The 27291-nt window shown below is 57.0% G+C and overlaps 2 protein-coding genes across 3 annotated transcripts; one reads left to right on the plus strand and one right to left on the minus strand.

Annotated features, from left to right (window-relative positions):
• The first annotated feature begins 945 nt into the window (after positions 1–945).
• On the plus strand, positions 946–14996 carry Thop1 (thimet oligopeptidase 1). Its single transcript, XM_041670016.1, has 12 exons — positions 946–1107; positions 3729–3941; positions 8838–8986; positions 9970–10077; positions 10658–10760; positions 11218–11378; positions 11974–12109; positions 12209–12575; positions 12749–12950; positions 13517–13832; positions 14033–14169; positions 14376–14996. Exons 1-12 carry the CDS (start codon positions 1092–1094, stop codon positions 14529–14531), a joined length of 2064 nt encoding a protein of 687 aa, XP_041525950.1. The 5' UTR covers positions 946–1091; the 3' UTR covers positions 14532–14996.
• Positions 14997–16407: 1411 nt separating this feature from the next.
• Positions 16408–25384, minus strand: Creb3l3 (cAMP responsive element binding protein 3 like 3). 2 transcript variants are annotated; one of them, XM_041670012.1, is made up of 11 exons: positions 25258–25384; positions 25104–25181; positions 24157–24288; positions 23493–23787; positions 22166–22269; positions 21108–21245; positions 20345–20451; positions 19095–19163; positions 18381–18465; positions 17750–17846; positions 16408–17236 (listed from the first exon to the last, which is right to left on the minus strand). In XM_041670012.1, the coding sequence occupies exons 3-11, from the start codon at positions 24286–24288 to the stop codon at positions 16854–16856; spliced, it is 1410 nt and encodes a 469-aa protein (XP_041525946.1). In that variant the 5' UTR covers positions 25104–25181; positions 25258–25384; the 3' UTR covers positions 16408–16853. The 2 variants fall into 2 exon arrangements, with proteins under 2 accessions (XP_041525946.1, XP_041525945.1); XM_041670011.1 differs by lacking the exons at positions 25104–25181; positions 25258–25384 and adding an exon at positions 24799–24892.
• Between the last annotated feature and the right edge of the window lie 1907 nt (positions 25385–27291).

Genomic DNA, 27291 nt, shown 5'->3' on the forward strand with positions numbered 1-27291 from the left:
GCTCGCAGGCCTTGCCATTTCTAGGCGTGCACGTGCTTCGGGCTCCCGTGCCCTTGATTTCCCCAGGGAAGCTGTGCCGTGAGCTGGAAGCTAAAAATGGACTCCCTTAAGCTGTGTTTGTGTATTTATTTATTTATTTGTTTATTTATTTATTTATTTATTTATTTATTTATTTAGGTTTTCCAAGACAGAGTCTCTCTGTGTAGCCCTGGCTGTCCTAGAACTCGCTCTGTAGACCAGCCTGGCCTTGAACTCAGAGAGATCTGCCTGCCTCCGCCTCTAAGCTGCTGTTTAAAGGATGTATTTATGATTGTGTGCATGTGTTCCACGCGCACGCAGTGCCTGCAGAAGCCAGAGAGAACATCATGTCCCCTGGAACTGTGAGCTCTGTGGGTTCTGGGATCTAAAGTCCTCTCGATGTCACTGCTCTTACCCCCAAGCCAGCTCCCCAGCCCCTGCTTTATCACAGCACTGCGAAAAGACACTGTGTATTGCTAGAGATGATTCATTTAAGTTTTATTGTTTTTTTTCCAGACAGGATATGTAGCTCAGGCTACCCCTTCAGGTTGCAGTTTGGCCCGCTTCTACTTAGCTAGCACTAGAACTGCGTGTGTGTGCCATCACACTCAGCTCAGGAAAATAAAAAGCAGAAGGATCTGGAGTTCAAGGTCATCCACGGCTACGTGGTGAGTGTGAGGCTAGCCTGGGCTGCACGAACCGAAGAACGGAAAGAACTAAAATGAACAGGGCAAGGGCAAATGCACAGGGTCTGCACCGGGCCACATCCGAACAGAAGAGGGCGGTGTTAGGTTTCCATAGAAACAGCATCCCGGCAGCTTTGCGGCCCCGCCCAACCAGCCTTTGACAGCCAATCACGGCCTCAGTGGTGATGTTCGTGCGCAGAGCCGCGCGCATGCGCGCTCCCGACGCCCGCGTTCAGGCGCTTTCCCAGCGTGCCCCGAGCGCGCGGGCGGCGGGCGCCTCAGTGCGGGAGCGGCGGCGAGGCGGCTGGCACAGGCCAGGAGCTTCCGAGGAGACCGGGCGTCCGAGCTGAGCACCGGAGCAGGGCCGTGCGCGCGCAGCACGCCGCCATGAAGCCCCCCGCAGGTACCGGCCCCCCCCTCGTCCCGATCCTGGGTCCGCACACCTCCCCCCGCGGGTAGAGCCCGTGGGGTCCCCGACCCCCTCATCTGCAAAATGAATGACCCCACTTCTCGTGACTTCATTCGCCTGGCAGACAGGATTTAAAAAGATTAAAACAACTTTCCTCGTGCTCGCTCCCTGCCGCTCTAACTAGAGTGAGGGGGAGCTGCCGTGCTTTCTGGAGGGCTGCGTGGAGACGGTGGCTTGGGAACCCGGGTGCCAGGGCCGTGGGCCGTCTAGCATCTAGCGATGTCAGGGGACCTCCTCCAATTAGGTCCTTTTTCTTTTAAGGATTTATTATGTGTGATTATGTGTCTATGTGTGGGTACGTGCACGTGTGTGCGGCACCCACGGAGTGGCCCTTTCAGTGGTGCTGGGACCCGAACTCGGGTCCTCCGAAGAGCGGCACGCACGCACCCTTCACCTCTGAGCTCCTCTCCTACCCAAGCCTCTTAGCGCAGGGCACGAGGGTGCGTGCAGGCCCATCGGGAGACTCATCTTTCTCTCCTAGGCTCTGAGGAGGAGCCGCCAGGCCAGGATGGGGGCAGGGATTCCAGTGACAGGTGTAGACAGCGCAAAAAGTTTGATTAAAAAAAAAAAAGCATTATTTAGTCTGTTCGTGTGGTGAGTCGGTGTTCTCTTTCCACCTCGTGAGTCTGGGGTCCTCAGGGTTGGCCACAAGTGCCTTCAGCTGCTTCCATCTGGGTGTCCCCTGGATTTGCTTAATCCAGAAAACGGACTGGTCCAGCCGGTGTAGATTGCAAGACTAGCCGGGGCAACTTGGCAAGATCCTATCTTAAACAGTCCGGAGGGCTGGTGATGCTGTCAGCCGTGAGTGCCACGTCCTGGGTTTCCTGCCTAGCAGCAGTGGGAAACGGCACTGTGTGACTTGTGGCCCCGGGTGTGTGGCAGCTCCTTTGCGTTTTCTCGTATCTGCACATAGTCCCCCAGTTGTGATCGTGGTAACAGGAATAGAGTTACTCTTGCCTCAGCTAGAAGGTGACCTGAAATGGAGGCAGTAATCCAGATGTTTACAGAAAGATGTTGAAATCCTAGCTTCTCCAGAATTTTAGGACTCTCTCGGTTCTCACAGCTGGCCCCGCCCCCACTCCTAAAGCCCTTTGCTTCTGTGTGCTTGCGCCTAGGCGTGTGGAGGAGGGGTTGATATCAGTATTTTCCTCAGTAGCTGCCCACCATATTTATTTTTGCTTTTGAGGCAGTGTTTCTCACTATGGTGGCACACGCTTTGAATCCCGGCGCTTGGGAGGCGGAGACAGGTGGATAGCTGTGAATTTGAGCCCAGTCTGGTCTACAGAGCAAATTCCAAAACAGACTCCAGTGCTACAGAGAAACCCTGTCTTGGGGGGGGGGGAGGAAAAAGAGACAGTGTTTCTCTGTGTAGCTGGGGTTAAAGGTGTGCACCCCTATACCCATCCATGGTTTTGGATTTTGAGACAGGGTCTTTGTACCCCAGGCTGACCTCATACTTGATATGTAGCCGTGGATGACCCCAAACTCTTTGTCCTCCTGCCTCACTGCACACCAGGCAAGTGCTCTAACCCACTGTAGCTCCTGTCCCTAATTCTGTCGTTATTTGTGAGAAACTTGGCTGTGCTATGGTCTCTCTTTGAGCCTCAAACATTGAACCGTCCTGCCTCAGCCTCTTGAGCGCTGAGAACAGGAACGCGGTCTACCTTTGTGAAAACACTGTTCTGGTGGGCCGGCTCCTTGCTCGTGCCTTCCCACCCCATCTCCTGAGAGCCAGCCCATCTTTGTTTTACATGGCCCTGAATTATAGATGAATTATCACAGGACACAGAGCGCTATGGCCCTGCCCAATTGCCTCACGTCACGATTGAACAAATGTTGGGGCTGTCGGGTCAGTGGGTGCTGGCAGCAGCTGGTGTCCACTGCCCTGTTCAGGCCACAGCACCTGCCATTGAGCCCTTCCCCTTCTGGTCATCCCAGTGCCGCCTGCCAGCCCCACTTCCACACCTTCGTTTGTTGGTGAGGCCTGATGTGGGCAGGAATGGCCTTAATTATATCTTGGCAACACTGGGGGGGGGGTGTAGAGGGCCACACCTAATCCAGAATGACAGGCTGCTAGATGACAGTGTGGTGCAACCATCCTGTGGAGAACAGGACCCCTCAGGGCTGACCTCTCCAGACCTTGAGAGGGTGCAGCTGGCCAGAACCTGTGTGCTTACATTTCCAGGACAACATTTGCCTTAGCAGTAGAACCCCTACCTAGAGTCCCAGTGAGAGGCTGGGGGCGTGGTCAGGGTGGAGCCCCGCCTAGAATCCCCAGTGAGGGGCTGGGGGCATGGTCAGGGTAGAGCCCCACCTAGAATCCCCAGTGAGGGGCTGGGAGCGTGGCCAGGGTGAAGCCCCTGCATACAATATCCCTCCACACATGAAGGTTTGGACTAGGGTTCTGTCCTTGGTCTGCACATGCTCCCTGCAGGTCCTGGGAGGAGGATGGTGGGCTAGCTCTTCTGGCTAGAGACTCAGTGCTTCCCACAAGCCCCTGGGCCTCTTGCTTATGACCCTGCTGACCAGTCGTCCCACTCTTCTCTTTCCTGCAGCCTGTGCGAGGGACGTCGTGGATGCGGCGTCCCCGTGCTCCAAGGTGAATTATCTACGCTGGGACCTGAATGCACAGCAGATTCAGGCCCTGACCAAGGAGCTCATTGAGCAAACCAAGTGTGTGTATGACCGTGTGGGTGCCCAGGACTTCGAGGAGGTGTCCTACGAGAGCACACTGAAGGCCCTGGCTGATGTGGAGGTGACCTACACGGGTGAGCTCGGTGACGAGTGGGAGGCAGTGGGGTGGCCTGCCGAGGTGGGTGTGACAGGTAGACAGGTGGGCCAGCCTCCCTGCAGCGTGGGCGGACGGAGCCAGCTCAGATGTCAAGTCCTGCCTGAGCTGCCCAGCAGGCCTCGTCTAAGTTTGTTTTCTTTCTTCTAAAGATTTGTTTATTTTTAGTCTGGGCTTTGTGGCACACACCCTTTAATCCCAGCACTTAGGAGTCAGACTCAGGTGAATCTCTGAGTTTGAGGCTAGCCTGGTCTACCTAGTAAACCTGCAACAGTCTGGTCTACATAGAAAGACTCTGTCTAATAAACAGAAGCAGAAAAAAATACACAACAAAAATATTTTTATTTTTTGTGTATGGATATTGCCTCTGTGTGCGCGCGCGTGCACAAGTGGTACCCACTGAGGTCAGAGGGGGGCATGGGTCCCCTGGAGCTAGAGTCACAGACAGTTGTGAGCCACCATGTGGATGCTGGGAATCAAATCTGGGTTCTCTGCAGGGGCAGCCGCTGCACTGACTGCTGAGTCGCCTGCTTGTTTCTTTGTTTCCTTTCCTGAGACAGCATCTTACAATGTAGCCAGTGTGGCCTCAAATTTGCGGTCCTCCTGCCTCAGCCCCTGCAAGCTTGGATGAATAGTGTGTGTCCGTGCTCGTGTGTGTGCAAGCACAGCTGTGTCTGTGCTCGTGTGTGTGTGTATAGCACAGCTGTGAACTGTGTCCGTGCTCCTGTGTGTGTCTGTGCGTGTGTGTGTAGCACAGCTGTGTCCGTGTGTGTGTGTGTGTGTGTGGAGCACAGCTGTGTCCGTGCTCGTGTGTGTGTGTGTAGCACAGGTGTGTCCGTGTGTGTGTGTGTGTGTGTGGAGCACAGCTGTGTCCGTGCTCGTGTGTGTGTGTGTGTGTGTAGCACAGCTGTGTCCGTGCTCGTGTGTGTGTGTGTGTGTGTGTGTGTGTGTGTGTGTGGAGCACAGCTGTGTCGTGCTTGTGTGTGTGTGTGTGTGTGGAGCACAGCTGTGTCCATGCTCCTGTGTGTGTGTGTGTGTGTGTGTGTGGAGCACAACTGTGTCCGTGCTCCTGTGTGTGTTTCTGTGCGTGTGTGTGGAGCACAGCTGTGTTCGTGCTCCTGTGTGTGTGTGTGTGTGTGTGTGTAGCACAGCTGTGTCCGTGCTTCTGTGTGTGTGTGTGTGTGTGTGTGTGTGTGTGTGTGTGGAGCACAGCTGTGAACTGTGTCCGTGCTCCTGTGTGTGTGTCTGTGCGTGTGTGTGTAGCACAGCTGTGTCCGTGCTCCTGTGTGTGTGTGTGTGTGTGTGTGTGGAGCACAGCTGTGAACTGTGTTCGTGCTCCTGTGTGTGTGTGTGTGTGTGTGTGTAGCACAGCTGTGAACTGTGTCCGTGCTCCTGTGTGTGTGTCTGTGCGTGTGTGTGGAGCACAGCTGTGTCCATGCTCATGTGTATGTGTGTGTGTGTGTGTGTGTGTGTGGAGCACAGCTGTGAACTGTGTCCGTGCTCCTGTGTGTGTGTCTGTGCGTGTGTGTGGAGCACAGCTGTGTCCGTGCTCGTGTGTGTGTGTGTGTGTGTGTGTGTGTAACACAGCTGTGTTCGTGCTCCTATGTGTGTGTGTGTGTGTGTGGAGCACAGCTGTGTCCGTGCTTGTGTGTGTGTGTGTGTGTGTGTGTGTAGCACAGCTGTGAACTGTGTCCGTGCTCCTGTGTGTGTGTCTGTGCGTGTGTGTGGAGCACAGCTGTGTCCGTGCTCGTGTGTGTGTCTGTGTGTGTGTGTGTGTAGCACAGCTGTGTCCGTGCTCCTGTGTGTGTGTGTGTGTGTGTGGAGCACAGCTGTGAACTGTGTTCGTGCTCCTGTGTGTGTGTGTGTGTGTGTAGCACAGCTGTGAACTGTGTCCGTGCTCCTGTGTGTGTGCGTGTGTGTGGAGCACAGCTGTGTCCATGCTCGTGTGTGTGTGTGTAGCACAGCTGTGTCCATGCTCCTGTGTGTGTGTGTGTGTGTGTGTGTGTGGAGCACAGCTGTGAACTGTATCCGTGCTCCTGTGTGTGTGTATGGAGCACAGCTGTGTCCGTGCTCCTGTGTGTGTGTGTGTGTGTGTGTGTGTAGCACAGCTGTGTCCGTGCTCGTGTGTGTGTGTGGAGCACAGCTGTGAACTGTGTCCGTGCTCCTGTGTGTGTGTCTGTGCGTGTGTGTGGAGCACAGCTGTGTCCGTGCTCCCGTGTGTGTGTGTGTGTGTGTGGAGCACAGCTGTGTCCGTGCTCCCGTGTGTGTGTGTGTGTGTGGAGCACAGCTGTGTCCGTGCTCCCGTGTGTGTGTGGAGCACAGCTGTGTCTGTGCGTGTGTGCGTGTGTGTAGCACAGCTGTGTCCGTGCTCGTGTGTGTGTGTGTGTGTAACACAGCTGTGTTCGTGCTCCTATGTGTGTGTGTGTGTGTGTGTGTGGAGCACAGCTGTGTCCGTGCTTGTGTGTGTGTGTGTGTGTGTGTGTAGCACAGCTGTGAACTGTGTCCGTGCTCCTGTGTGTGTGTCTGTGCGTGTGTGTGGAGCACAGCTGTGTCCGTGCTCGTGTGTGTGTCTGTGTGTGTGTGTGTGTAGCACAGCTGTGTCCGTGCTCCTGTGTGTGTGTGTGTGTGTGTGGAGCACAGCTGTGAACTGTGTTCGTGCTCCTGTGTGTGTGTGTGTGTGTGTAGCACAGCTGTGAACTGTGTCCGTGCTCCTGTGTGTGTGCGTGTGTGTGGAGCACAGCTGTGTCCATGCTCGTGTGTGTGTGTGTAGCACAGCTGTGTCCATGCTCCTGTGTGTGTATGTGTGTGTGTGTGTGTGTGTAGCACAGCTGTGAACTGTATCCGTGCTCCTGTGTGTGTGTATGGAGCACAGCTGTGTCCGTGCTCCTGTGTGTGTGTGTGTGTGTGTGTGTAGCACAGCTGTGTCTGTGCTCGTGTGTGTGTGTGGAGCACAGCTGTGAACTGTGTCCGTGCTCCTGTGTGTGTGTCTGTGCGTGTGTGTGGAGCACAGCTGTGTCCGTGCTCCCGTGTGTGTGTGTGTGTGTGTGTGGAGCACAGCTGTGTCCGTGCTCCCGTGTGTGTGTGTGTGTGTGGAGCACAGCTGTGTCCGTGCTCCCGTGTGTGTGTGGAGCACAGCTGTGTTTGTGCGTGTGTGCGTGTGTGTAGCACAGCTGTGTCCGTGCTCGTGTGTGTGTGTGTGTGTGTGTATGTGTGTGTAGCACGGCTTGTATTCATCCACTCCTCTTCTTGTGGTCTGGATCTTGCCCAGTCTGTCGGACCTGGTGACAGACACATTATTCACTTTCCTAGCTCACTGGCCCTTGTTTTATTTTGAGTTGACTTTTCTGTGCCTCCCAGACTGTTCTAAGTCCTGGTTATCCTCCTGCCTCAGTGTGTCCTAGAGCAAACCTGCACATTCTCAGTGGGGCGTCTGCTTTTGTTTTCTGTTACTAGGCAGCATTCCTGATGCTGGGGGTTTATGGTCGTCCACATGGAGGTTTTCACGTCTCAGACAACAGAGGCTCCTCAGAGCTGATCCCTCGCCATCGGTGCAGATTTGGGCTGCTCACAGCACCCCTTTTCATGTCTCCACGTGGCACCCCGCCTCTACTCTTTGTCTCTAACATGATGCTCGGTGTTCTGTTGCCACCTAACATGGCAGCTGACCCAGGATCTGAGGGCCACCGTGTCCCGGTCCCCCCATGTGGAAATGGGCAGGAAAGGCATGTTCAGGCCACGGAGGCCTCTGCCTCAGATCCAGCAGGGCTCTTCCTCCTACATCCAGGTGTGGTCCAGATGGGCCTGCCACCAGCTTCCTGTGGCTCCCCCAGCTGGCTCTGGCCTTACCTACCCCTTAGATGCAGCTGGCTTCCTCTCCCTCACCTGCGCTGGTGACCCTAGCCTCAGTTTCCCCTCATGCATCAAGCCGTGTCTTCCTCTGGTCAGGTGGGAATCTCACGCAGTGGTGCCCCTTGGCACCCCTTCCCTTGGTCTGGCGTTGCTGTACCAGGCGCTCTTCGATATCCCTGCTGGCCTGTTCTGCACGTCTTCCCTCCGCCCAGTGTGGTGGCTCTCGGCATGCTGAGGCAGGAGGAATACCACAAGTTCAGGCCTCACCTGGGCTGTAGCAAGACCTTGTTCAAGAACAAAGAGAGAAACAAGTGTGTCTGGGCTGTCCCATGAACTCTGCGTGGAGGTCGTGTCCTTTGTCCTCCCCTCTTAGGCCTCTTGGTCCTCCAGACCCTTCCCACCCCTGCGCATGTGCCAGGGCTCCAGTCACTTAGTTTATGGGCAGCTAAAGTACTCAAGGGACCAGGTCCCTTCCTGCACTGGCTAGTGTCAATCACTGTAAACTAGGACTCTGTATGACCTAAGCATACAGGGCCATCACCGCCTGGAATGACCCTCTATCCTTTTGCCAGAATGCTGTCTCTTTCCCGTCCCGCACACACATCCACACATCCGCTTGTCTTGGGATGTTTCTTGTTGTGGAGTCCCAGTGCCCTGTGAGTGTCAGGCTCACTCCGGCATGCGAGCGGGGTTGCATGGTTGCAGGGTTTCCCTCCCTTTGGCTGTTGTGGGTCCTGCAGTGGCGCATGCACAAGACCTGATAGACCTGTGCTCTTATTCCTCTTGGCTTCACGCCTGGGCAGGGGACTGTGTCACAGGGCAAGCGTGTGTGACCCCACACTGGCTCCAGATTCAGGCATGTTCCTGCCTCAGCTCTATGGTACTGGGATGGCAGGCAGAAGCACCAGCCCTGTGAGTGGGTCAGCCATGGAACCATTGTCCTGAGGCTGCGGGTAACTGCACTCCCTTTGTCTCTAGTGCCTCAGCCTGGCTGGCCTCTCATCGTGTCCCCATATCTCACTCTCAGTACAGAGGAACATTCTGGACTTCCCCCAGCACGTGTCCCCGTCCAAGGACATCCGCACAGCCAGCACAGAGGCCGACAAGAGGCTCTCGGAGTTCGATGTGGAGATGAGCATGAGGCAGGACGTGTACCAGAGGGTCGTGTGGCTGCAGGTGTGTGGGGGGCTGCTGGCTCTTCACTGGTGTACGACTTGCCACTGCCCACAGCAGCCTGTGCACACGAGTCCCGGCGTGCTGAGGCCTTTGCTGTGGTCGAGGCTGTTGGTGAAGGACTTGTAACAATCACACAGCTGTAAATGTGAGGCAGGGCCCGGTGTGTGTGACCCCGGGCTGTCACTGCAGCACTTGGCAGGCTGGGGAAGCACGCGCTCCAGGGTAGCCATGCCACATGGGATACAACACGCTGTCATGGCACATCCTTCTCACCCCAGCACTCAGTGGGCAGAGACTGAGTTCAAAGCCTTCCCGAGATCCTGTCCACAGTGGGAAAACCTGCCTAGAACCCCCAATGAGGGGCTAGGGGCGTGGTCAGGGCGGACCCTCCTAGAGTCCTCCAGAGGGAGGCTGGGGCGCGGTTGTGAGTGAAGTGCCTGTCCTCCAAGGTTACATCCCACCACCAAAAGAAGAAAAAGAAGGTGCTGGCTCGGGTTCCCGCCAACCTCATTAGCCTGTGTCCACTGCACAGATTGGTACCTTTGTACACCCAGGAGCACCATGGCCACACCTGAGGCAGCCTGTGGTTGATATTGGGGTTCCGTTGTGTTGGTAGAGGGGTGCTCTCTGTAGTCTGTGCTGACTGGGAACTAGGGTCCTCCCTCTCTGTCTCTGAGAGCCTGGCTCTTTCCCGGGGATGGGAAGCCTCTGGAAGCATTCTTCTCTCCCACCGTCTGTGTCCCAGGGACTGAACTCTGGCTTGACCGCGATCTCCTCCTTTGCCCTCGGAACCGGCTGTCTTGTGATCAGATCATGGGGGGGTTTTTTATTCATTTTAAGATGTTTGGGTTTCTGATTGCGTGTATGTTTTCCTGTCTGTGTGGGTGCTCACATGTGCTCTGCCCGTGGAGGCTGGAAGCAAGCGCTGTGTTTCCTGGGCTGTTGCCCAGGGTTTGACGTGAGCTTCTGATGGGCTCTTCCAGGAGAAAGTCTCCAAGGATTCCCTGCGGCCAGAGGCAGCTCGCTACCTGGAGCGGCTGATCAAGCTGGGACGGAGGAACGGGCTCCACTTACCTCAGGACACGCAGGAGGTGGGTTGCTCTCCCAAATGCACTCAGTCAAGGCCCGCATTGTCCCCATCCTCTGGGGCCTGAGCCTAGGGAAGCATGTCTGTCTGTGCACGGTGCGTGGCAGCTGCCTGCCCATCTGCTCGGCTGGGCCTGGAGTGTCTCGTGGCTTACATCCAGACCCCACGTAGGCCACACGTGGTCCCCGACACCTGTCCGGGTAGTCCCTGTTGAGTAAGCTGTGCTGGGGTTTCTGGAGCCCTACTGCCCTTTTGCTGACAGCAGGGAACAGTCACAGCCTGCAGCCTTGATTGTTGTCCCTATCCATTTGACAGCATGTCCCTGAGCTGATTCCCACCCTAGACCTGGCTCTAGCAGACATAGATATAGCCCCGTCTGCTCGGCCAGAACTCAGGCTGCAGGCTGACAGCTCAGAGGCCTGGGGTGTGGGAGAGGCGTGGCAACGCCTCCTGTCCTTTGCTTGGTGGTTGTAGGAGGGGTGGCCTGGAGGTCTGGCAAGGCTGATGCCCCTTCCCCCCATTGCCATGTGGGGATGGCCTGGAGGTCCAATGGAGGCCAGCGTCCCCCTCACTGCTCTCTGCAGAAGATCAAGGAGATCAAGAAGAAGCTGAGCCTGCTGAGCATCGACTTCAACAAGAACCTGAATGAGGACACCACCTTCCTGCCCTTCACACGCGAGGAGCTGGGTGAGTATGCTGTGGGGGAGGATGTCCTCACAGCTGCCAAGGACACTGGGGACATCCTTGGGAGGTGAGAACTGGGTTCTGCTGGCCCAGATCCTGTCCACAGCAGGAGCCCTGAGCTGGGCGGCAGCTGGGGCCCTCCTAGCCTGGCACTGTTAGCGGTTCCCCTGGACCCCACAGGCCCCCGCCACACAGCATGGGTTTCAGCTCAGGATAAGGGATGGTGAATCTCTGCCCAGGCCTGGAACCTTGGTGGATTAGCACCTTCATGTGGTCTCTGGGCTTTCGCCCTGCGGCTGTGATGCCCCTGCCTCTCTGGTGCCCCCATCGTCTTTGGTGTTGAGGTCCTCAGGAACCTCCCCGGCATTTTACATGCCTGAGACGGTGGCCCAGTGTTCCCCACCACTCTTCAGCTGTACCCACACGGGGTCAGGGTTGAGTATCCTCACTGCATTCACAGGCGGCCTTCCCGAGGACTTCCTGAACTCTCTGGAAAAGACGGAGGATGGCAAGCTGAAGGTCACTCTCAAGTACCCGCATTACTTCCCGCTGCTGAAGAAGTGCCATGTGCCTGAGACACGGCGCCTGGTGGAGGAGGCCTTCAACTGCCGCTGCAAGGAGGTGGGGCTGCAGCTGCAGCTGTGCTGCAGCACTCACAGCCCCCCAGGCACCCTGCTGCAGGCTGTCCCTCTGCAGCTGCCAAGGGGCCCTGTGCTTGGGCGCTCACTGTCACGAGGACACCTGGTAGCCCTGGTGTGGGTGTGGGCAGTCTGCACTTAGCTCTTGAGCAGGTGAGGGGACAGAGCAGGGAATGGAGGTAACTTGTCACTTCCATGGGCTTTAGGGTGACTGCAGCCTGGGTGCCTCACCTCCTGTGGCTACAGTTTGAGGTGGGCACCTGACTTCTGTGGACGGCAGACGCACTGTCCATGAACTGTGGGCCGTGGATTGGAGAGGGACTTTTACCCTCGTCCTCGGGGCTCCTCACCCCTGAACCCCGAGGGCTCTCGTATGTGGCTGGTGCTGCCTCCAGCAGGCCTGCTATCCACCCTCCCGGGCAGTCCGTCCTCCCCAGGCACAGTCCCCGCTGTCTGTTGTGCCATCTCTGTGGCAGGTCCGCTTTCTGTGTGATTAGGTTTGTGGCGCCTCTCTCTGTACCCGTGGTCCTGTCTGGATGGTGCAGAGGTGGATCCACCTGCTGTCTGTGTCCCTGCAGGAGAATTGCGCCATCCTAAAGGAGCTGGTGTCCTTGCGGGCACAGAAGTCCAGCCTCCTGGGGTTCCGTACACATGCTGACTACGTCCTGGAGATGAATATGGCCAAGACCAGCCAAACAGTAGCCACCTTCCTAGGTAGTGCTCGTCCTGCCCTGGCCATGGATTCCCGTCCCGTACACACACACTTGCACTCTCGTGGCTCCTGGGCTCTGGGTGACCTTGGTGCCTCTGCAGATGAGCTGGCGCAGAAGCTGAAGCCGCTGGGCGAGCAGGAGCGCGCGGTGATCCTGGAGCTGAAGGAGGCAGAGTGCACCAAGCGGGGGCTGCCGTTCGATGGGCGCATCCACGCGTGGGACATGCGCTATTACATGAACCAGGTGGAGGAGACACACTACCGCGTGGACCAGAACCTACTGAAGGAGTACTTCCCTATGCAAGTGGTCACGCGTGGGCTGCTGGCCATCTACCAGGAGCTGCTGGGACTGACCTTCACGCTGGAGGAGGGGGCCACCGCCTGGCACGAAGACGTGCGGCTCTACTCCGTGCGCGACGCTGCCTCTAGAGAGGAGATTGGCAAGTTCTACCTCGACCTGTACCCCAGGTGCGCTCGGGTCCCACATGGCACCCAGGTCACTGTTGCTCTACTGTCTGCAAGGGGGTAAAGGAGGAGGGACCCAGGGCGGCGTGGAGCTCTGGCTGTGGAAAGTGCCCCGGATACCAGCTCTGGCTGTCTGGGTGTCTCTTGTCTCTGTCCTGACCTCACCTTATCATCAGGGAAGGGAAGTACGGCCACGCGGCCTGCTTCGGCCTACAGCCCGGCTGCCTACGGCAGGATGGTAGCCGGCAGCTGGCCATCGCGGCCATGGTGGCCAACTTCACCAAGCCGACCCCTGACACGCCTTCCCTGCTGCAGCACGACGAAGTGGAGACGTACTTCCATGAGTTCGGCCATGTCATGCACCAGCTCTGCTCCCAGGTGAGCAACGTGGGGCGCCTGAAGCTCAGTGCGAGGCTGGGCCAGTGCCATGGACAGGCACATTCACCCCTCTTGGCACGGGCTGGCCTTTGGCCTTCTACTCTGTGTAAGTTGAGTTTACATTTGCTGCTTTTGTGGGGCAGGGGGCTGTGTGCATGCATGGGCCATGCCTTGCGTATGCAGACAGAGGACAGTTGCTCCCTTACCCGCTACACCGTCACTGGCCCACCTCTCCCTCCCGCCCTGTCTGGTGTGATGGTGGCCTGCAGTAGTCCCGCGCCCTCACCATGCTGCCGTCCACCCACATATCTAAGATGGCTTTGGGAGTACTGTGCAGCCCAGCCTCTCCCAACAGTGAACTCTTGTGTTCGTCTGCAAGGACTGGAGGCATGGGTGGAGCCGGGACCTCGTGAGCCTTAGCGTGAGGCCTAGGGACCCAAAGACATGAGCGGCACACAGTCTCTGGCCTCAGCGGCTGGTGGCGTCTGGTGTGCAGGAGCCTGTGGAGCTGGCAGCTGCTGGGACTGCCCAGGAGCTGAGGCCTTTCCTGCTTGTGCCCTGTGTAGGCGGAGTTCGCCATGTTCAGTGGGACCCATGTGGAGCGTGACTTCGTGGAGGCACCATCGCAGATGCTGGAGAACTGGGTGTGGGAGAAGGAGCCGCTGATGCGCATGTCTCAGCACTACCGGACGGGCAGCACGGCTCCCCAGGAGCTGCTCGAGAAGCTCATCAGGTCCCGCCAGGCCAACGCGGGCCTCTTCAACCTGCGGCAGATTGTCCTCGCCAAGGTGGACCAAGCCCTGCACACACAGACAGACGCCGACCCGGCTGAGGAGTATGCCAGGCTCTGCCAGGAGATCCTCGGGGTGCCAGCCACACCAGGTAACTGTAGGGGGCTGCCTGACTGCACCTGAGGCCTTAACCCATGCTCACAACCCAGCACCTGCCACGGGCGTCACCCCAGGGGCTGCACAACCTCAGAGCATCTGGGACACGTCACCAGAGGCCCCACACTGTCCCCGCCCAGTCTGTCCTTCCCCGGGGGTGGACACTACAGCCTGCACCTCACTGTGTCTGTCCAGGGACCAACATGCCAGCCACCTTTGGCCACCTGGCTGGCGGCTACGACGCACAGTACTATGGCTATCTGTGGAGTGAGGTGTATTCCATGGACATGTTCCACACGCGCTTCAAACAAGAGGGCGTCCTGAGCCCCAAGGTGAGTCTCAGTGCACTGCCCTTGGCTACCTGTGGTGGGAGCCAAGGATGGTCCCGACTGCATGCGGCTCCTAGCTAGGCAACCCCTGGGGTCTGCCTCTGCACATGCGCTCAGCCACTGAGCCTCAGCCTACAGAGCTTCCCCTTGGCATAGGGAACCCCAGTGCCAGCCCCACCCCCTCTGACCCTAATCTCCTTTGCCCCCAGGTTGGCATGGATTACCGGACCAACATCCTGAGGCCGGGGGGCTCTGAGGATGCCAGCACCATGCTGAAGCGGTTCCTAGGCCGTGACCCTAAGCAGGATGCCTTTCTCCTGAGCAAGGGCCTGCAGGTGGAAGGCAGCGAGCCGCCTGCCTGCTGACCGCAAACCAGCCCGCTGCCCTGTGCCTTAGCCTAGCCCAGGCAGGGCGGCCTCAGCAGCTCAAGGTCCCCCTGTCCTCAGGGCCTGGCCTCAGGCTGCCCTGTGGCCTCCTTCTTGCACTAGCCCCTCTCCGGTACGTGGTGTTGGACATGGTTCTCTGGTGCAGCCATTAAACTTCACACAGGGCCCCTGCCTGCTCCTCCCTCCGCTGCTCTGCCCACAGGCTTCGCCTGCCACATCCCAGAACTCAACTGTGACATTCTTGGGTCACATTACAGTCCAGCTATTTGAGGGTGTTAAGGGACAGTGCCAGGGTCACCTGCTCAGTGTGTCACTCAGGGTCATTGTGTCTGTTCTCAATAACCAGCTGGACCTTTCTAGGGCAGGTGGGGTGAAGACAGAGAGGGCTCTGCCACCTGCTGGCTGTATGCAGTATTGCAACCTCTAGCCACCATTAAATCTGCATTTAAAGAAAGACAGGACCTCGTGTAACACACAACTGGAAAGCTACTAGCCATGGCAAAAGGGAGCCAGTGAGATTAAAACCCCAATCCTCAGTTCACACAAGATGCCATATTAGTCACATGAAGACACGGAGCCACCCTCTTCAGACAGAGACACAGCCGGTGGCTCACACACACACAGGCCTGCTGGCCTGAGTTAATCCCCAGCACTGCGTGAACGGCTGTGCGGGATGTCCTCGTTAGAACACTGGCTGCTCTTGCAGGGTACCCCGGTTAGATTTCCAGCACCCACACGATGGCTCATGACCACCCATAACCCTCTCCTGGCCTCCAAGGGTGCTGTTTTCACACGCCTCCACGCAGGGGGTGGGGAAGGAGAGCTGGACAAGTTGCTCACTGGTTAGAGCACTCACCAAGCTTGCAGACAGGCTCAGCTCTCCTCTTCCTGCAGCTCTCCTCACCCCCATGGCACATAAAGACTGAAAGAAGGGATGGCTGCAACTTTCAGATAGGGTTAGATGCAGATCGTGGGGCATGTCCAAGGGGATGAAGTATCGCAGACAGCGAGCTGGAGCCCTGAGTGAACTCAACAGATGTACCCCAAAAGGAAAAGTACATGGGATGCAGGGGCTACATGTTTCACCCCAGCATTGAGCGGGGGGGGGGGGGGGAGGGGGGGCGGGCGGGTAGCTCTGAGTTCCAACCAGGCAGGGCCACACATGTGTGTTGTGTGCATCCATGTGTGGGCTAGTGCAGGCCCCTGTCCCTGTCCAGACCCCTTTTCCTTACTCCCTTGACTGAGGATCTCGGGCTTTGTCTGACGCCTGCCCTTCCATAAGGCTGGCCGGTCCAGACACCTCAGGCGCTACCCACGCTGGCCTTGAACTCACAGTGATCCTCCTGCCCCTGAGTGCTGTCTTTTCAGTGACCGCCACATCCCTGGCTGTTAGACAGTCCACAGCACCAAATGCCTCATTTATTCTAACGCTGGGCTGGCTCATTGCATGCTCCAGCTTCCTCACTGTAAACACGGCAGAATGGGCAACCGAGATCCAGGGTGAGGTGGGCCCCGGGAGATGGGCCGAGGCTCTGCCGGCCTCCCTGTCGCTCTCCAAGGTGCTGAACTCACCTAGGTCTAGGAGGCCGGTCAAACCCCATGTTAGGCTGCCTGCCAGAGCCCCAGCCTCTGAATTAACATACACTATACCACTTATTCTCTCACAATACTGTGTGTGTAGACAGGGTCTAGTGTAGCCCAGGCTAGCCTCAAAGTCCCTGCAGACCCAAAGATGATCTCAAACTCCTTTTTTTTTTTTTTGGAAGTGTGGTCTCACTCTGCAGACCAGACACCTGGTGGTGCCTCCTGAGTCTCGGGACGACAGGTGTGTGCCCACCGAGCCACAGCCTCTATATTGTCAAAATACTTTATTGATGGTCACAACAGTCTTAGAAAAGGGGGTGTTTGGGTGGTGGTGGCTCATGGCTTTAACTCGGCACCCAGGAGGCAGAGGCAGGAGAATCTTTGAGTTTGAGACCAGCCTGGTCCGCAGATTAAGACCCTGTCCCTACAAGAAAAAAGGGAGGTGGATGTCTGTGTGCTGGGTCCACTGTAAAGTTCGCATGCTGGTGTTGGGGAGCCCAGGTCCCCAGTGATCAGGGGACAGGGAAGGCTTCATGGGTTGAGGAGTCATGGCTCAGGTGTGAGTGCCTGTCAGGGTCAGTATGAGTAAAGGCATCTAGTTCTTGCCCTGCACGAGGGTCTCTGCTTGGACCTGGCAGCCCCACTCTGATGAGATATGCGGGGGATATGGAGGAGGCGCTGTCAGTCCACCTGTGAGTCTGGGCCTGCTACTGCCGGTCACAGCACCTCCAGGGGACCCCGCACCAGAGGAACCCTGAGCCATCTTGGTACCCAGGACAGCCACATCTCCACCCCTGGCATCTCCAGCCCTACCCGGCCTGGGCTGAGCAGAGATTCCAAAGCGACCCAGTCCAGCAGGGTGGCCGCGCCCAGGTCCTCCGTGGCATTGACCAGCACCAGGGTAGAGTTGTCTAGCTCTTCTGTTGAGTTGCTCAGCATTGGTATTTCCAGGAAATTCCCCCAGTCTGCACCAAGGCTGCTAGAAGGAGAGCCTTTGTGGGGTGTGCCAACGTCTGGCCAGGGTCCTGGGCCCTCGGAGCCTGGGGCGCTGTCGGGAGCCACGCGGGATGCAGCGTGATTGTGAAGGGTTCTGGAAAACACTGGAGAGGATTGCGGAGTTGGGAGGAGAACACGGAGGCAGAGTCCCGGTCTTCATTCCCTGACCCCAGCTTCGGGGGCCTCCCCTGCCCCAAGTGGGCAGGATGCAATGGGGACTGTGTCCCCTGGGTTTGTCACATTCATTTCCATTGTGTGCACTGTAAATTTGGGGAGTACCACAGCACCCCTGTGTGGGCCTGAGGCCAGCTTTGCATGACTTTGTTCTTCCCTTGTGGACCCGGGAAGCAGCAGGTCCCCTGACAGGATTTGGTTTTGGTGCATGTGTATTTATTTGTTGGCATTTTTGTCAGGGGTCTCATGTAGCCCAGGCTGTCCTGGGTAGCCTAGAATAACCCAGAACTGATCCCCTGCCTCTACCTCTCTGATGACAGGCCTGTACCATCATCTGATTTCTACGGTGCTAAGGATGGGAGCCAGGGGCTCCTATGCCAAGCCAGCACTCTGCCCACTGAGCCCCGCCCTCACCCTGGGGCCAGGGGGCGGGGACCACCTACCTCGCACTGGCACAAAGTCTCCAGGGCTGTCGGCCTTGTTGGAGTCGAAAGGGCTGATGGAGGGGAGGATGATCAGGACGAAGGACAGCAGAAGGACCTGCCAGACATGGGGCGGGGTCACCCCATCCTTCCCCCTCCCCTGTGAGCACACCTGAGCTCACAGGCAGGGAAACTGAGGTTCCACTAGCAGAGAGTGGATGTGACTTTTTTTTTTTTTTTTTTTGGTTTTTCGAGACAGGGTTTCTCTGTAGCTTTGGTGCCTGTCCCGGAACTAGCTCTTGTAGACCAGGCTGGCCTCAAACTCCCAGAGATCCGCCTGCCTCTGCCTCCCTAGTGCTGGGATTAAAGGCATGCGCCACCACTGCCCGGCTTGGATGTGACTTTTTATTTAGACGGCAGTGGGTTTATTGAGGCAGCGCCTTGCTTTGTAGCCTAGGCTGACCTGTAACTCACAGCAATCCCCCTGTCTCTGCTTCCTGAGGTTTATGACAACTAGCCTGTCCCACCATGCCAGGCTCCAAGGTTCTACTATTAAAGACACTCACCTCCCCCACTACCCATTCGACTAAGGCCAAGCACTACCACAACCCCAGTCTTGGGGACCCCATGAGCGCCCGCAGATGGGACTCACTGCTATGCAGGTGCCTGCATGGGCGGACTTGCTGGTCGACTGGACCACGAGAGCCTGTAGGTGTTTCAGCTGCTCCAGAAGAGACCTTGCAGGGAGATGACATTCAAGGTGAGCCCTGCAGGCCTCCTTGCTCCTTGGCCCTTTCTGAAACCCCTCAGCCTCCTCGGTGCACTAAGTCCACCCTTGCTAAGACACCCTCCCTGCCTCCCTCCTGCCGCTTTGCCCTGCGTTCCTCTATCCTGCCACACTGTAGACTCCGTCCGGCCTCAGGGTCTTTCTCCACGCTTTGCCCCCTGCACCAAGGACATTGTTTCCACAGACAGGTCTGAGCTGGTTTGTTCTTGCTCACCCCACAGGACTTTGTATATGCCAATTCCTCTCTAAACAACTCTTTCTTTCTTTGTTTTTGCTTTTCCTTTTCCAGACAGGGTTTCTCTGTGTAGCCCTGGCTGTCCTGGAATTCACTCTTGTAGAACAGACTGGCCTTAAACTCAGAGAGATCCATCTGCCTCTGCCTCCTGAGTGCTGGGACTAAGGTGTGCGCCACCACCTGGCTTCTAGCCAACTCTTACACACCTGTCACAGCCCCAACACAAATCCCCTCCTTGGCAAACAGAGGTCTCATTCCTGATCTCCTGCAACCGCTATGGGGTTTTGTCCCTGGAGCTCCTCCGTGGGCAAAGCGTAGGACCCTCCCGCTCTCAGCACACTCACAGATTCTGCTTTTCTAGATGCAGGACCTTCCTCTGCAGCTCCTGGTTCTGGGCGGTACACGCTGACATCCTGGAAAGACAAGGACCTAGTGACACTGAGACCATGCCTGTCAAACACCAGCCTCACAGACACTTCCCACTTTACACACAGGGACCTGGTGACACTGAGAGCTCAGCCACAATGCCGCTGTAACATGTTTGTTACTTGTGTGTCCTCTGGTGTGTGTGTGCCTGTGGAGCCTGGAAGGGACTCGGAGTGGCTCCATGGGTTTTGTTGTTGTTGTTCTGTTTTGTTTTTGATTTTTTTTAAAATAAGAGACATGGTTTCTCTGTGTAGACCAGGCTGCCCTTGAACTCAGAGATCCGCCTGCCTCTGCCTCCTGAGTGCTGGGATGGATTAAAAGTGTGTGCGACAACCACCTGGCTCTCTCGGCTTTATTTTTGTTTTAAAATATGTGTTAGCCAGCGGTGCAGGTGCTCATAGCAAAAGCAGCATGGTGTCCCAGTGGCTGTGAGCCTCCAGGTGCTGGAAATCAAACTTGGGGCTCATGAGGAAGCTGCAAGCACCTGTACACGGTGAACCATCTCACCGGCCTCACCTGCTCAGCTAGGCTGGCTAGCCAGTGAGCCCCAAAGAATCCCCTGCCTCGGTTTCTCGAGTGCTGGCATGGTGGGCATGAGCCCCCACACCAGGCTGCAGTGCCCCATTTCCTACCCAAGCCCATCCCACCACCGTGCCCCGCCTCCTACCTAACATCCTAACATCCTAACATCCTCTGTCTCATGTTTTCTAGGCCTCATGACACTCAGGCAAAGACAGAGTGCCCTGACCCCACACACACAGCCCCCTCCTTCATCAGCGCCATTTCCCCTACCCCACCCCTCCAGCCCCTGTCATTCATACCCAGCCCCTGTCATTCATACCCTCTGACTCCTGTCAGTCAATTCCTCTGACTGCTATCATTCCCACCCCTCAGTGCATGCAGACAGCAAAGTCGCCTGACCCAAGTGTGACTCCCACAGACCCCCATGCGAGAAGCAGAGAGCCGACCTCCACAGGTGTATGGTGGTGTGCCTGTGTCCACGCCCACAAACCAATCAGTCACTGCTCAGGCCCTCCCTAGCCATCCTTGGACTCCTGATATTTGTTCCTAAGTGGGACACCAACCCCAATTTTGTTAAGCTGTAAAAACTTGGACTATCTCTGCCTCAGTTTCCCTTAGGCTTGTGTGGCCGTGGTGCCCACCTTACCGGTTCTCCAGACCATCGATGTATTCCTTCTTCTTCTTCCTGCTTTCCTGAGCTGATTGTTTATTCCGGATCTTTCTGCGGATTTTCTTCAACACTCTCTCCTCATACTGCAGAGTGAATGGGGAGGGGTGTCCTGTCAGCCTAACCCCATCCCCAACCAGTGATCTGTTTGTTTGCATGAGACAGGGGCTCGTGTAGCCCAGGCTAGCCTCTAACCCACGTGACATTGAACTTCTCATGCTCCTGCCTCCCCCTCCCAAGTGCTGGGGTGATAGGCCTGGGGCACCCTGCCTGGTTTCTGTGGTACTGCGGATGGCGCCCAGGGCCTCGTGCATGCTAGGAGAGCTGCATGGAGCTGCACGAGCAACCCTCCCCTCCCCTTGCATTCTTGCTTCATCCCTAGAGTATTCCAGAGCTCTGATGCTTTCCTGGCTGCGCGCACAGTGGAGACCCCACTGAGAAAATGTGGGCTCACCATCTTGACGCTGGCTCAGGCCACATCGCCACCTGGTGGCAATGCTTGGGAACAACGCTTTACCGTCAGTGTAAATGGAAGGTAGGCGGATCTCTGTGAGTTTGAGGCCAGCCTGGTCTACAGAGTGAGTTCCAGACCAATCAGGGCTACATAATGGTTCCATCTACAGGGTCACATACCCCAGGCATGGTAGTGCACCCCTGTCAGCACTCATGAGGCGGAGGCAGAGGGATAAGAGTTTGAGAACAGCCCCAACTATAGGGTGAGGCGTAGACACAGCCCACAAACCTTGGTGAGAGGCAGCTGGGTGGGAAGGGTCACCCCCTCTTTAGCCAGCAGCTTCTTCTCGTCCTCTGTCAGTACCAGCTCCTGGCTGTGCCCACTCCCAGATCCCAGCAGCTGGGAGGAAGCCAAGGAATGCTGTTGCTGTGGAAACGAGGGGATGTCCATTAGAGATGTACAGACCCTGAACTGTCACCTGGCAGGGAAAGTGAGCAAGACCCTGTCCCCCAAAATAAAAAGAGGGGTGTGGCTCAGGGCTGGGAGTGGTGCTCAAGGATGGGGGTCGGACTCAGGGCTGGGAGTGGGGCTCAGGTCTGGGGTGGGGCTCAGGGCTGGGGGTGGGGCTCAGGGCTGGGGGTGGGGCTCAGGGCTGGAGGTGGGGCTCAGGGCTTGGGAGTGGGGCTCAGGGCTGGGAGTGGGGCTCAGGTCTGGGGTGGGGCTCAGGTCTGAAGGTGGGGCTCAGGGCTGGGGGTGGGGCTCAAGGCTGGAGGCGGGGCTCAGGGCTGGGAGTGGGGCTCAGGGCTGGGGGTGGGGCTCAGGGCTAGGAGTGTGGCTCAGGGCTGGGGGTGGGGCTCAGGGCTGGGGGTGGGGCTCAGGGCTGGAGGTGGGGCTCAGGGCTGGAGGTGGGGCTCAGGGCTGGGAGTGGGACTCAGGGCTGGGGGTGGGGCTCAGGGCTGGGGGTGGGGCTCAGGGCTGGAGGTGGGGCTCAGGGCTGGAGGTAGAGCCCAGGGTTGAGGGAGGCCCAGGGTTGGGGGTGGAGCCCAGAGCTGGGAAGGATCGATTGATTGGCAGGTGCAGCGATCCTGCTTCATCACCAGTAAATGAATGTTGTCATTGCTTCCAATAGTTTCTCTCCTAACCCTGTTTCCAGGCTCCTGAACTCACCGTAGCTTCCCCACCCCCTCTCCCTTTATTGGAGAGTATACCAGCCCGGGAGAGCAGACAGGACATTGCAGGACTGTCTGGGAGCAAGGTACGCCCAGGTCCTCTCTGCCAGGTCCCAGGCTGTACGAGGCAGACAGGAGGGTGACCTGAGGCAACGGGGCGGGGGTGAGGGCGCCTACCAAGTCCCCGCCGCCGGAGAGCAGCAGTTCCTTCACTGTGAGGTTGAATCTGGAAGGCGAACCGGACTGCTCCTCTGGGTACAGTGCGTCTGTGCTCCACATGTCTACCAGAAGGGGAGGGACAGAGAGGACATCAGGCCCTCAGTCTCGGTGCCCAGCCCCCAGCAAGTCCTGGATGGCAGCCTGAAAAAGCCTTTCTTTCCGTATTAAAACAGGGTCTCTCTGTGTAGCCCTGGCTGTCCAGGAACTAGCTCTTGTGGACCAGGCTGACCTCGAACTCACAGAGATCCGCCTGCCTCTGCCTTGCTCCCAAGTGCTGAGATTAGAGGTGTGTGCCACCATGCCCAGAGCCTGAAGGGGAGGGTACATGATCAGTTTCCCTCTGGTATAAGACACAACACAAACTCAGTGTATGGATCTGGGTCATGGCGTCACAGAGACACAGGGTATTGTAGGGGACTTACAGCCAGTACAACAAGGAGTGGCTTCCACTCAGGGGTACAGGACTGGGACAAGGTCCATGTCATATCTGGCCTGTCCCTCTTGATGGCCTACACGCCATAGGCATGCTATTGAACACCACAAATATTGTGGCAGTAAACTCTGGCTTCTGATCAGACAGAGCAGAGCTGTGTGACCCTAGGAAAGGAGCTTCACCTCTCTGAACCTAGACTTTATCAGGAACAAAGACTTAATGGGAGAAATGAGCACCTTGCAAATCTTCAGATACAGAGCTTGGAGATGTGATCAAGGTAGAACCCCGAGCCAGGCGGTGGTGGCGCATGCCTTTAATCCTCAGGAGGAAGAGGCAGGCAGATCTCTATGAGTTTGAGGCCAGTCTGGTCTACAGAGCTAGTTCTAGGACAGGCTCCAAAGCTACAGAGAAACCCTGTCTGGAGGGGGGGGGGGGAGGGGAGGAGTAGAACCCTGCCTAGTATCTCCCAGTGAAGGGCTGGGCCGTGGTCAGAGGGTAGAGCCTAGCCAGTTGCAGCCCCGCGTCCTCTTGCTGGCTAGGGGTGCTGATCGATGTCTGGAAGTCAATCATTGATCTGTAGGGGTGGCCTCTGATAAGCTGTCCTTCAGGGCAGAACCCTCGCCTCTGCCAGGGGCTCTGGACTCTCCCGTGCTTTCACCAAGCACCCTGCCGTGTTAGCCACACTTGGACAAACCAAGATCCAGGCCACTCTCTGGCCTCCACCCTGGCTGCCTGGTGTCTGAGTCACCCATGGGAGATCGTGGCACTGGACTGAGGCTGGTGACACCCTCATCTGTGAAATGGTCCCGTGGTGTCCCCCACCCCAGAGGTGTTTCTCTGTTCCATACTCACCCAGGTCAATAGCCACCGAGGACTCCAGGGCCTGAGTCCTGGCAGGTGCGGGACATGGGGCGCCAGGCAGGTAGGAGGAGCAGGGCCCCTTGCTGTGCCCGCTCGGATGACACCTGGCTGCAGAGTTAGCTGCTCCGGGGCTGCTACGAGGAGGGGTGTCCTGGGGATCCGAGGGTAGATCCTCAGACAGTCCACTGTCACTCTCAGCAGGAGACCATATGGGGGAGCTGGGGTCAGAGTCTCCAGGTCCCAGGATGGAATTTAGGAAGTCATCAGAGTCAGAATGTGGTAGAACCTTATAGAAGGGAAGTGGATTGAGAGACACATGCTTATTCAGAGCGCTGTGTGAGTCTGGACAAAGCCCTGACTCTCCCTGTGCCTTAGGGGTACTGCCATCCTTTCTCTCTGAGCATCCGAGATGCAACAGCAGAGAGGTGACAAACAGGGAAAGACGCCTCTGAGTCCTGGGTTTGAATCTGAACTCAGTTCAAAGTTGGCTGTGTGACTCAGGGTGCACTCCATGCCCTCTCTGAGCCTCCACCCTGACCCCCATTAGAAGGAACTTCTAACCACACATTAAAGGTTGAATAAGAAGCTGTGGGCTGCCCAGTGCCCCCCGCTAGCCCCGCACTGTAGCTGGAAGTGTTACCAAGGGGACCCTCACTTGCTCCTCCCTGGTGTGGTTCCAGGCCTCAGCCAGCTCTACATTTCTTAGAATACCATCCTGCTGGTCAAACAAGAGGTCTAGGAGTTCCAGACTGTCCAGAGGACCCATGCCACAGGCAGGGGACGCCATCTGAATGAGGAGAGAGAGGGGGCAGGTCACACTGCATCCTTCACACACAGTATCCCACCTCCTTCTGGGCTCCCGGCCCCTGAGCGGTCTTCATCTGCAAGTCTGCCCCAAGGGCTGACAGAGTTATGTCGGGATAGCCTGGAGCCTTTAAACAGCCACGGTAGGAGGAGGCTATGATCTGAGTTCTCAGGAAGCTGAGGCAGGAGAATGGCAGGAGGATCCAGGCCAGCCTGGGCTACCACTAGCAAGACTCAAAACAAAAACCAAGCAAACATATGAAATCTTGGGACTCGTATGGCTAGTGTGAAGCGGCCCACATTCTACTATAATTTAAAATTGTTAATATAGATGTAAAAACTTCTGGAGGTTGGAGCCTGGATCAAACCTGTCCTGAATTCCCTGGGAGACTGAGGGGTCCCACTGCACCCCTCTCCAGCCGTCCTCCGGCCGGTGTGAGGGGACCCTATCAGCCTGGGACCCTCCTCAGCTCATTCCCCCATGGCCCCTCACCTTTCCCGTCGCTATGTCTCCATCCATGTCCCGACCTGTGGCAGCCCCTTCCCGGGTCCCTGTCGCCGCCTCCTGCTCCTTTTGCCACGTCTCCACCCCCAAAGGATGCTGAAATACCGGACCCGCCGCTCCCGGCCCAACCCTCGCTGCGACTGGGCGCCGGGGGTGACAGACAGGACCTCGGGCCAGTGGCGAGCGGCGGCGGGAGAGGGCGGGACGGCCATTATCATTCTGTTTTGTGCTTTTCCAGGGAGCAAAGAACAAAGTCTGGGACGGCGGGTCTGCGTGACCTCTCCCCTACTTACAGCCACTGCGTCTGTCTGGCCTCACCCGGTGCTGGGTCCGCAGCAAAACCCAGGGTTCTCGGTGGGTCGTGCCTGCCCCTGCGACAGAAGACAACATTACAGCCACCACTTGGGCTGGGATTCTGTCCCCTCAAGAATGGTGACAGCTCCTCACCTGCTGCGCGTCCTCCACTGTCCCACATGGATAATCAGTTCCTGTGGGAATCACCTGGCCTGCATGTATTTAGCCAACAAACATTTATACAGACTGCACTTTCCGGGCGGCAGGGCCTTTGCTCCTACGGGGCCGCCTGCCCTGTCGCGTGAGCAACTCTGTCACGTTGCTTCCTTGACCAACCTGGGCTCCCAGTTATTCTGCAGCTAAGGATGACCTTGAACTTCTGATCCTTCTGCCCCCCACCTCCTGGGCTGACAGGTGTGTGGGTCGCCACACCTGGCTTCTGTAGGACTGGCAAACTCTCCACCAACGCCTTCACAGCCTTCGAAGGAAGTCCTGTCTGCGACATCCATCTGCTTCCTGCTTCCCTTTCATTTTCTGTCTCCCTTGAGCTGCAGCCCCCACCCCACCCTGCCCCGGCTCCCACCACAGCAGGCGCCATAGGTGGCCAGGATAAACTCTATAGGTCGTTGCTAGCTGCTGGTGTCCAGAGAAGGGTCGGTCGGTATACAGTTGATGCTCAATCCATGCTTGCTCACTGAACACCTCCTGTGTACTAGCAGCTGGTTTAGGCATGACCAATCCAGTCCGCGAGGGCCCGGACTGAGATGGGAAGAGAGATGAGTGACAGCCCTGTTATGGACTTGCTGAGCCCGAGAGACAAATGCCACCAAGAAACCAAAGGACTCATAGTAAGAAGCAAGGGACCCCGGAGTCCTGAATGGCAGACTGAGTTAGCTGAGGGGAGAGTGGCTGAAAGGTGCTTGCTGCTGAAGAGATCATCTGTGCAAAGGCCCTGGGGCAGGATAGAGGTGCAAGCTGAGGACCCTCCTGCGAAGGGGGGATGGTGGACTGGGAGGAGAGGGAAGAGGAGGGCAAGAACCTGCCCTCGAGATAACAATCTGGGATGGGGGCGTGAGTACTAAGCAATGGGTAGCCAGGCAGTGATGGCGCATGCCTTTAATCCCAGCACTCGGAAGGCAGAGGCAGGCAGATCTCTGTGAGTTCGAGGCCAGCCTGGTCTACAAAGGGAGTTCCAGGACAGGCTCCAAAGCTACAGAGAAACCCTGTCTTGAAAAACCAAAAAAATAAATAAATAAACTAAGCAATGGGTAAACACACAGGCGACCGCTAACTGCTCCAGAAAACACACAAGTGACCACTAACTGCTCCAGAAAACACATATGCGACCGCTAACTTCTCTGGAAAACACATAGGCCACCGCTAACTGCTCCAGAAAACACACAGGCGACCGCTAACTGCTCCAGAAAGGCATAAAGCAGAAGACTGAACCCCCAGGCACAGCTTGAATGAAGAGGTCCAGGAGAATTCTCTGGGGAGGGACACTTGAGTTGAGGCCTGGAAAGAGAGGGTGGCAGAACCAGAATTAGCGGAGGGAGGAGAGGAGGAAGGAAAGGGCTGGAAAGGACATGCAGGACTTTGAGGGTCACCAAGGAGTTTAGCATGGACTGAATCTAGCAGGAAGTTGTTGGAACCATGGAGTTGATGAGATGCCAAGGGCAGCACCAGGAGAAATGGACTTTCTGGTGTCTACTTGGCAGGAACCTCAAGTGAGCGGAGGCCAGGGACGTGCTCTGTGCCCTGCAGGAGCCAGGATGTACCGCAGAGCACACAGACCTTCTGGATGGCACGACCACAGACTCCTTGGACTTGATTTTCTCACAGTCCCCAGGGGCCTGTGTGTTTGTCTCCTTGGGTTTGGTTTGGCCAGAAAGTGAGATCTCCAGTGAATGACATTTAGTCGTCTGTTTGATGGGTTCTTGCCACACTGCTTCTGCCAGAGGATGAGGTCGATGTTCCCAGCTCCTCCAGAGGAAGAGACAGGAAGATTTTAAATGCAGGAGAGCCTGGCATGCTTGGGACTCGCCTTTAATCCCAGCACTCAGGAGGCAGAGGCAGGCGGATCCAGGACAGCCAGCGCTACACTGAGAAACCCTGTCTCAAAAAAAGAAAAAGAAAAACAACTAATTAACTACTAAAAAAATTAAAGCAAAAAGAGAGCCTGGGGCA

Source organism: Microtus oregoni, unplaced genomic scaffold, assembly GCF_018167655.1.
Source record: "Microtus oregoni isolate MIOR12 unplaced genomic scaffold, Mior012 000019F_ref0000042, whole genome shotgun sequence".
Lineage (NCBI taxonomy): Eukaryota > Metazoa > Chordata > Mammalia > Rodentia > Cricetidae > Microtus > Microtus oregoni.